Source organism: Vombatus ursinus, unplaced genomic scaffold (assembly GCF_900497805.2).
Source record: "Vombatus ursinus unplaced genomic scaffold, bare-nosed wombat genome assembly UNPS02001287.1, whole genome shotgun sequence".
NCBI lineage: Eukaryota > Metazoa > Chordata > Mammalia > Diprotodontia > Vombatidae > Vombatus > Vombatus ursinus.
In genome coordinates, this window is record NW_020941065.1 from 9,428,325 (window position 1) to 9,438,676 (window position 10,352).

Below are 10,352 nucleotides of genomic sequence, written 5' to 3' on the forward strand. Positions count from 1 at the left end.
TGAACAGGTAAAAGCACGGCTAGCCCTGGTTTCTTTGGAGCTAACTGCAATCAATTAAGGTAACTTAATCCCATTTCAAGTTCCAAGACCAACCAGGAAAACCAACTGGTAGTTTAATAAAAATTACATTGAGCATGAAAGTTGAAACAAATGCCTTGCTCTTACCTAAGAGCAGGGGAAGAATGACTTCGCTCGGGAGGGCTAGTGTGAATAACTGGTCTGTTTTGGCAGTAGGTGGGGGAAGGGAGTCCTTTGCCCAGATTCCAATGGGGCCAAATTTATTGGAACATTCTGCTTGTGGCTTCAATGAAAACTGAGGAACCCTTACAGGGAAGGAGAGGGCATTTGTTCATGGCAACAAAAATTATATTGAAAAGGGATAAGCAGCAGGAAATGTGGTTTAAAACAGTTCTTGCTTCGTAAGGTCATGGTTCTCGACCACAGGGATTTTGCTCCCGGATCTCTTCTGAGGCAGAGAACAGAGAGGCTCCGCTGCCTGCCTTAGGAGACGGGATAGAGGTGATGAGTAGCAACATAACTGCATTTGTGCGAGGGTTTAGCTTCCCCGCAGATCCTCATTCCATCTCTGTGGCATCCTCTTCACTTCCACCTCCTGAAAGCTGGTCTTCCTGCGGTTCTTCTAATGAACAGCTCATGACCGACTTTTTGATAGACTCCCGTTCCTCTGCAGAAAATCAAAAGCAGAGTAATCATGAAAGATATCTCTGGCATGCATGCTTTTGTTAGTTTCTTCTCGCTCCACCCCAGCAGGTGAGGCTTGCCAGATAATCCCTGACACAGGGCCACTTACCTCCATCAGGGCAGTTGTGCAGTAAGATCAGAAGCTGTCGCCTGTTGTACTGAATCAAGAATTTCTGACAGGTTCTGATGGTCCCTGACAAATCAAAGGAAAGGATTTTGTGGTCCCCAGCAGAGCTGGAGTGCCTGTTGTGGGGGAGATCCCCCTTTGATCAAGAGCTGCAAGCCAGCTTTTCCACCATCTCACTCACCTCCCACGTGCAGTGTGTTGAAGAAGCAGGCATAGCGCTGTCCCTTGTTCTCTAAATAAGTAATAAAGGGCAGAGCTGACCACAGGAGCTGGTAGAATTCTTTCCGACATCGAAGTAGCACTACCCCAGTATAAGCATTGAGGTATTTCACTAGGAGAAAAACAGCTGTCTCAGAACATCTATGCGTCCAGAGGTTTTTTATGCATTAGCAAGTGTAGACGATGCCTGCCCATGCTTGATCAGCAGGTGATGTCAACAGAGCAAAGTGCACTGGGATCCTGATGATGAATTGTGAGGATGTCCTTTCTAGAGTTCAAGGCTTCCCCCCAGCCCCCACTCCCACCCACACACCAGATGGCTTGTCCTGGCAGGCCAGGCTTTTGTACAGAGCGTGGCCCGGGAAAGCTAAGGTTAGAGAATTCGTCTCCAGGTTGGTTTCCAGGTCTCTTTTTCTGGCCACAGCAGTTCTTAGTGATCAAGTTGTAAAGGCAGGGGATGTGCTGCAGCTTCTGTGCTCTCCGCTAGGAGGCAGCAGTGTGGTTCCTCTTCACTAGGGAAAGTAGAGGCCAGGAAGGATGGACAGGATTCAGCTCTTTGCGACCGGTGGTGATCACCTTTTACCAGCAACAGCATGTGTATACAGCCTTTGCCAGAGCCGGGCATCAAGGTGGTGCTCTCCACTGTGCTACTAGATGGAAGCAGCAGAGTGGGGTGGAAGGTGGGGAGGGGTGGAGGTGTCCAAGACCACGACCATGTGACGCTGACAGAAGGCCAGTGATGCCTGTCCCACAGGATGTGTATCAGAGGGTTACACAACAAAGTACCGAGTGAGTTCTGAGAGGGAAGATTGTTACCAGTGGGGAGAGGTGGCGGGACCAGGGAGAGCTTCCCCGAATTTAGGAATGACAAGTGAAGAAAGGATGAGTTAGTATGGGAGCTGGAAGGGCCCTCGGCCATCTAGTCCAACCCAAACACAAAAGGAATACCCACTAAAACATACCAAAGACCTTGGGCCGGGGTGGGGTTGGGGGCAGTACTTTCTCCCAGCCAGCCTCTTGAGGACAAAGAGAACCAGTCTGTCTAATCTCCAAATACTAGAAAAAGTTCTCATGTCCTGAGTTTTCTCCAGGCTAAAGAGGCCCACCTCTTTCAACAGATCTCATTTCTATCAGCCTAGCTGTCCTCTTGGATACTATCTGGCTTACCAACATCCTTAGATTTGCACCCTGCACTGAACACTACCTACTCTAGAAAGGGCCTGATAAGGACCATACCAGACTGTCACTTCCCTCCTCCTGGGAGCTATGGCCCTCTTAATGCAGCCTGAAATTATACTGGTTTGCAATCTACTAAAACCCCCAGATCTTTCCTTTTTTCAAAAAGCAATACCTGCTGCCTAGCCATGCATGCCTCCCCCATCTTGGGTTGGTGAAGTTGTTTATTTTTGTACCCCAGTAGATGAGCTGACACTCAGGCCTGGTTGACTCCCATCTCCTCAGAGTCAGCCTGTGCTCTCTAGTCTATCCCAATCCTTTTGGATTCTGTGACTCTACCTTCCTATTTTGGGTCATCCACACAATTGATTAATATAGCATTTCCACCCCCATCCAAGTCATGGATAACAGGAATCTACTTAAAGTTCTTAAGAAAAGGAGTGATGTAGGCAGACTGGAGTTTTTATGAATGGCTGGAGGATTAGGATGTGACCCTGGGCAAATTACTGGACATGAGAAATAGGGTAACTCCCAGCCTATGCAAGCAGGTGACCAGTGCTGCCACAGACCTAATGAAAGCAGAGGGCTAAGGAGAAAAGAGGACCTCTATTCTGGATCTACTGAGGGTGAAGTACTAGTGTACCGTTCATTTAGAGGCGTGAGTTTAGATCTCAGGAGAGTTTAGGATTATTAATAGAGGTGATGGTTAAAGCCCTGGACGAGAATGAGACTGCCAAGAGTCTAGTGAAGGAAAGAGAGCCCGGGTAGATCCTCGGGGCACACTTGCATTCAGGTGTCTAGAAGAGGTCAGAAAGGTGGAGCAGAACAAGGAGACCAGTACTGCCGATTCGGTAGGAAGGGAGTGTCAATTATATTACAAGTTACAGAGATTAGTCTTTGTATTGCAGCCACCAGGCAAGAACCATGCCCTGCTTATTATGTTTCTTGAACTGCAAGAGAAACACTGAATTTAGTAATTAGAAATGCTGACCTTTCTAGAGAACAATACGAGTCTCAGTGAGGGCAGGAGGGAAGTTTCAGGGGGCTGAAGAGAGGAACAGTAAGGAGGTTTGGACAGAAGAGTCAGGTGTAGGGCGCTTTCAAGTTACAGAATTTCAGTTAGAAACCTTATTAGGACATCTAATTCAACCCAAACTTGAGCAAGGATCCTCTCTACAACATTCCTGACATCTAGCTTTAAGCCAAAGCTGACTGACCTGCAGCGAATGAAGCCTCACTATCCTGGCTAATGGAGGGTCTTGACCTCCATTAAGCCTGTCTGCCTCTTGGCAAATTTCAGCTACTATTCCTAGTTCTGTCTTGTGGAATCGGGCAAAAAAATGTTGAATTCCTCTTCCAAATGACAGTGAAAAGAAGGCGAGAGATGGGAAAGTAACTGGATATGACAAAAAAAAATTAGGAGGAAAGTAGGACATTTTTGCAGGAGCAAACATAGAAGGACAGAGCAAACTGATACTAGACCCAGAAGGGAATGAGATCAAGGGCTTAGGAAGAGGTACTGGAGAAGTAAGGACATCTCTGACTAGAAGAAAGGAGAAAGTAAATGATGATTCGGAGAAAAGGAGGAAGGCAGCTGAGGGAGTGCATGTCAGACAGACATCCTGCATCTGACTAGTGAAGAAAGATGCTACTTATCTGCTAATGCGTGTGGGCCCCTGGGGGGTGGTGAGAAGAGAAAAGAAAAGTTTATAACTGGTTTGGGGGAATTAAGTATGAGTTTTTAAAAGGGAGGCTACAAAGATCGTCAAAAGAGCCACAAGGGCACAGCTCTGGTTGCATATCACAAAGATTCAAATTTGGAGGGAAGTGTCAGGAAGGCAATGTTAGGTATTGTCTAGTGAAACAGTGAGGTGGAGGTTGGGTACAGAGGCAGGTGAAGCCATCCTGAAGAAGAAGGGGGCCAGGAGGGTACAACAGAATTCTAGACCAGTAATCAGTTGTGTATGACTCTGTGATCCCATTTGGGGTATTCTTGGCAAAGGTAGTGGAGTGGTTGGCCATTTCCTTCTCCAGCTCATTTTACAGATGAAGAAACTGAGGCAAAAAATGTGGAGGGACTTGCCCAGGGTCACACAGCTGGTACGAGTCCAGGGCCAGATTTGAACTCAGGAAGGTGAATCTTCCTGACTTCAGGGCAGACAATCTATCCACTGCCACCAGCTAGCTGCCCCAAATCAGGTGAGACCTGAGTTCAAATCCCACTTTTTAAAAGTATTTGCTGTTATGATTATGAGAAAGTCACAACCCCTTCAATTTCTTTATCAGCAATACCTGTAGTCCCTATGTCACACGGTTGCTGGGAGAATTTGGCCAGGAATCCCCATGGCCCGAGGGCGATGAAGAGGAGAGAAGTCAGAACCCAAGGAGGGTGCTGGGGGCGGACCAGCACTCAGTAGGCGCTTGCCGCGCGCCAAGCGCCGGGGACCCCCAGAATGGCCACGGCGGGGTCTCCGTCCTCGCCGAGCTCAAAGTCCGGCGAGGAGAGGCATTCCCGCGGCCCGCCCCTGAGCATCCTCCCGTCTGGCTCCGGCCTCACCTGTGAAGGCCACGGCGCAGGCGGCCGCGCCGAAGGCTCCGTGCACCCGGGCGATGGCGTCCCGCACGAGGCCGAACAGGACCCGCTCCTCCAGGCAGGCGCGGCAGCGGGGGTCCTCCGACACCAGCTCGCACAGCAGGTACCTGCGGCGGGGACGAGCGCAGAAGCGAGTGAGCGAGGGGAGCCGGGGCCGGGACGGCGAGTGAGCGAGAACGGGTACGGGGAAGCCTTACCGGTGTTTGAACCGCACCATCTCCACAGCAACGCCGCGGGCCGGACCGGAAATCCGGGGTCCCCGGCCGGATGGACCAGCACCCTGACCAATGGCAGCGGAGCCGCTTCAGCAGGGCAGCCACTGAGATCTCGCGGCGACAGAGGGAGGGCGGGGCTTAAGACGCCAGTTGTTCGCGCGCTCCGCGCGTGCGCGATCTGGCGCCTGGCTTTGGGATTGATTTGCCGTCAGGCCCGGCGGCTGCGCTGCGCACGCGCTCTGCGCACCCGCAGGCTATCTGCCTGCTGCTAGCTGCGGGCTAGGCTTGGCTGGACTTTGTAACAGCTACGCCTTAGAGCTTGAGAAGAGCGAAGAGAGTTCGGTCCTGGGTGGCCAGAGATCTCTTCATCTCCCCTCTCCGTGCCGTTCCACCGGCAGTCCCCCATGTCTAGAATGCTTTCCCTCCTCCCTGATGCACCCGACCTCCTTCAAAACTCAGCAGATCCGGGCACCTTGGTGGCGAGAGCACTGGCCCTGGAGTCAGGACCTCAGTTCAGATGCGGCTTCAGACACTTGACACTTAACTAGCTGTGTGACCCTGGGCAAGTCACTTAACCCCATTGCCTAGCCAAAAAGACAAAACTCAGTAGATCTTGTCCTCCTAAGAGGCCTTTCCAGGTGCCTTTGACTGCTAATGGTTTCCCCTTTCACCTACTCCGTAAATATCTTTTTTTTTTTTTTTAAATCTACTTGTATGTTTATCCACTGGGCCTGGAGTCAGGGAGTCCTGAGTTCCAATCAGACACTTACTAGCAGTATGACCCTGGTTGAGTCACTTCACCCTGTTGGCCTCAGTTTCCTCATCTGTAAAATGGACTGGAGAAGGATATGACAAACCAATTCAGTATCTTTGCCGAGAAAACCCCAAATGGGGTCACGAAGAGTCACACGTGACTCAACAAACCTCCCTTTGTAAAGCACTTTGCAAACATTAAAGTAGCATATACACGATTTATTATTATTATTATTATTATTATTATTATATCTTCTATCACAGGTCTCCCCCATTTGAATGTAAACTTCTTGAGGGCAGAAGTTTTTGCCTTCTGCAGATATTTTCCTAGCTGTGTTAAACATTTAAGCTTAGCTTTTACTCTGTAAATGTTTACTCTATAAGTATCTTATCTACCTATAATAATAATAATAGCTAGAATTTACATAGGGTTTAAGGTTTGCTTTTTGCTTTACAAGTATCTCCTTTGATCCTCAGAGAAACCCTGGGAGATAGATGCTGTTATTTCTCCCATTTTACAGATGAGGAAACTGAGGCAGATACCAGTAAAGTGATCCTGGGAGGTGCTAGTTATATTTACACATTGTCTCCCCCATTATATTGTGAGCTGCAGGAGAGCAGACTGTTTTTGCCTTTCTTTGTATCCCCAGAGCTTAGTTCAATGCTTGGCCCACAGTAGGTGCTTAATTAATGCTTATAGATTGTGAGCTCCTAGAGGAGGGGGATTGTTGATTTTGCCTTTTTTTGCATTCCTATTGCAGGTAACATAGTGTGTTAATTTACAAATCCTTTGTATCGTTCTTAACAGCAGCCTAGGATTTCTCATGGACAGATTTAACAAGTAACCATGGAACTTTTTTTGCTTTTTTTTTTTTTTTTTTTTTTGATAAGGCAATCAGTGTTAAGTGACTTGCCCAACATCACACAGCTAGTGTCAAGTCTCTAGGCCAGATTTGAATTCAGGTCCTCCTGACTCCTAGGCTGAAGCTCTATCACTGTGCCACCTCGCTGCCTCGGGATTTATTTTTTAGAAGAAGTGAGTTCAAATGGTACCTGTGACTCTAGTAGCGCTTTGACAATGGACAGCTGTAAATTTTGAGACTGACCCCTGGCCCCAGACAAGCGTTAATATCTTCCCTATTTATAGGATCGTAAACTTTTCTAATCTTTTTTGTATTCATTTCCCCCCTTTAAATTCATTTATTCAACAAGTATTTATTACATCAGCAGTGACCTCACAGTCTAACTAGGGGTCTTATATTTAGCTATTCAAAGTTTATAAGTATGGAAGCTAACCTTAAACATTTAACACAGCTAGGAAAATGTCTGCACAAGAAAAAAAAGTGTCTGTCCTTGAGAAGCTGACATTCAAATGGGGGAGATAGAAGAGATGATGATGATGATGATGATGATGCAGAGGAGGGGGAGGAGAGGAGGATAAACAAGTATTTATACTTGCGACTTGGGATGTTAGAAATCATTTTGTCTAATCCCCTCATTTTGTATTTTGAGAAAAATAAGGTTCAGAAAAGGTTCGTCCTCCCTCTCTTCTGGTAGAGTGGAAGGGGCTTTGGTTGGGGGATCAGAAGCCCTGGGTTCAAATTTTGACTCTGCTCTTGACTCCCTGTGAAACCAGGTGCTTCCGTACTCGGAGCCCCGACCCTTCTTCTATCCTCGCCTTCTGAGAGGAGCTTGGACTAGGTGATCTCCAGATTCTGCTTGAAATCCTTCGACCCAGGAATGTTCAGTTGAACGCATCGGACTCCTGGCCGATCGGTCCCTCCTCCCTGCTTCTCGCCAGCAGGGGGCCTCGGCCGCCCGCTAAGCGAACAGACCGGGGACATTCTCCGCTCCGCAGGTAGATCAGGCGAAAACTCCAGAGGGGCAACGATGAGGATGCTTGGGGGGAAACGCTGGCTTCTGGAGGGGAAGAAGGGTGCAGAATGAGTCTCTAGCCCCAGCTTTTGACTACCTACCCTCCCGCAGGAGACAGGGAGCTAGAAGCCAGCTGGAGAAAGAGGAAGACAGGTAGCTGGCTGAATTTGAAAAGCACAACTTGAGTTCGAATCCCGGCTCTGCCATGACCTGTGTGACCGACCTTGAGCCAGCCAACCCTAATTGCGCTCTGGGGCTCAGTTTCCACATCTGTAAAAATGAGAGGTTGGCCTTGATTTGTATGGTCCATTCTAGCTTTGCATCACAGTGCCCGGCACATAGTAGGCGCTTACTAAATGCTAATTCGCTTACAAACTAGATGCAAGCCTCGGGACGAGGACCTCTTGTCCAGCTCGAGGAGCCCGAAGCCCTTACGGGGACTGATGCCAGCCTCTGAGATGACCTCGACTATTCCAGCCCACGATTCCCTGCCTCCTAGCCGGAGGGGTGAGGGGCCAAGGCGACCGGGCTGGGAGGATGCTCCTGGGGTGGGAGGGTGCTTCGGGGCGTGCCGCCGGCGGCGCAGCCAGCTCCCAGCGGTAATTAGCGGGCTCAGTCTCCCGGCTCAGCCAGCCGCTAATTACACGTCTCCTAATGAGGCCAGGCGGCTGTTTGCAATCACCCGGGCCCCCGCCGTGCCAAGCTGGAGGCCTCGGGGGAATCGGGCTTGGGGGGGCGGGGTAGGGGGGTGTGGGGAGCCGGCTCCTGCAGGGAAGCGGAAAGGAAGGGCAGCCCAGGTTGTGGGCTTTGGGAAGAGGAGAGAAGCCAGTATACCTCACGTGGTGGTGGTGCTGGGGCACTGCCTAGAAGGCGGGGTCACATGGGGGTCAAGGACGTAGGGTGGTCACGCACTCTCCTAGGGTGCAGCCCCCTTTATAGGACGAAGTACACCTCCCTGGCTTCTTAAGGCCCAACTAAATCCCACCTCCTACAGGAAGCCTTCCCCAGCCCCTCTTAATTCCAGTGCCTTCCCTCTGTTCATTATTCCCTATTGATCCTGTACATAGCGTGCTTCCAATATATTTCTTCGCATGTTGTCTCCTCCATTAGATTGTAAGCTCCTTGAGGGCGGGGACTGTCTTTTGCCTCTTTGTATCTCCAGCACTTAACACAGTGCCTGGCACACAGTAGCTACTTAATAAAGGTGTATTGATTGATTACTTGTTTTAAAAAAAGTCTATACATATCTTTTATTTCACAATCATTTCTACATCCCTGCCTTGTAACAAAGTCAAGCAAAACTGAAGGAGGAAAAGACCACCTCTGGCGTTGTATGCAGCATTCCTCACCCCTTTCGGGGGTTTCCCCCCTTCTTTACCAGGGCATGTCTCCTTATCTGTTCTTGGGGACCAAGACTGGGCGTTAGTGGTTCTCCAGAGTACTGTTCCTTTTCCACATTCTTTTCATTTCAGGCTGGGGGGGGTGGGGAGCCCCATTTTTTTCTTTCACATTGCTGCAGCTACTTCTTATTTGACCCTCACAACAACCTCCAGAGGCAGGTGCTATTATTATCTCCATTTTACAGATGAAAAAATGGAGACAAATATAGAAATAAATGCTGTTATTAAATCCAGTCCTCATCCTCCTTGATCTCTTGACATTCTTTGACCCTCTGGGCCATCTTCTTCTCCTAGATCAGGGGTGGGGAACCTCTAGCCTTGAGGCCACATGTGGCCTTCTAGGTCCTCGGGTGCTGCCTTTTGACTGAGTCCAAGTTTTACAGAACAAATCCTTTTATGAAGGGGATTTGTTTTGTGAAGTTTGGATTCAGTCAAAGGGCCGAACTTGAGGACCTAGAGGGGCACATGTGGCCTCAAGACTGCAAGTTCCCCACCCCTGTTCTAGATGCTCTCTCCTCTCTAGATTTACTTGATTCCTGGTTCTCTTATTCATCTGATTGCTTCTTTTCTGTCTCCTTTGCTTAATCATCACCTATATCATTCCCTAACCATGGGTTTGAAAAGGGGAAGGAAGTGGGTGGGGCATGGTGTTGAAGTCAGAAGCCCAGCTGAGGTGAGAATGACTTCGGCTCCTCCCCAAAATGGAACCACTTGGAGGAACTCACCAAAGGGGGAAGGGGGCCAGTATGGTGGAGGGATATTTCAGGGAGAGGTTTGAAACCCTGATGTCATATGACCTTTAATCCTCTCTCCATCACCCCACATATCCAATTAGTTGCCAAATCTAGTAATGTCTTTCTCCGTATCATTGCTCCCACGTTTTTCCCTGCACATTTCTTGTATACACCCCCTCCTTCCTGTCGTTATCACCCTAGTACAGGTCCTCCTCACCTCTTGCCTAGCTATTGCAATTGCCTTCTAATTGACCTTCCTGTGGCAAGTCTCTCCCCATTGCCATCCATCCTCCACTCAGCTGCCAAAAATGATTTTCCTAAAGTACATAGGACCATTTCACCTTCCCTACTCTATGAACTCCAGTGGCTCTCTATTATCTCCAGGATCAAAAATAAAGTCCTCCGTCTAGCATTTAAAGCCTTTCACAGCCTAGCTCCTTCCTACCTTTCCCAGCTCTAAATACTTTAGTCCCATCTACAAACTTATGATCCTGCCTGTTTGGCAAGTCTTCGTGCCTGAAATATTCTTTTTTTTTTTTAAATTTTGTTTACTTTTAG

General features: G+C 48.8%; 1 protein-coding gene across 1 annotated transcript; it reads right to left on the bottom strand.

The window, feature by feature from the left end:
• Nucleotides 1–73: 73 nt before the first annotated feature.
• Nucleotides 74–5,065, bottom strand: POP5 (POP5 homolog, ribonuclease P/MRP subunit). Its single transcript, XM_027862822.1, has 5 exons — nucleotides 5,015–5,065; nucleotides 4,782–4,924; nucleotides 1,011–1,160; nucleotides 812–895; nucleotides 74–685 (listed from the first exon to the last, which is right to left on the bottom strand). Exons 1-5 carry the CDS (start codon nucleotides 5,032–5,034, stop codon nucleotides 576–578), a joined length of 507 nt encoding a protein of 168 aa, XP_027718623.1. The 5' UTR covers nucleotides 5,035–5,065; the 3' UTR covers nucleotides 74–575.
• Nucleotides 5,066–10,352: the final 5,287 nt, after the last annotated feature.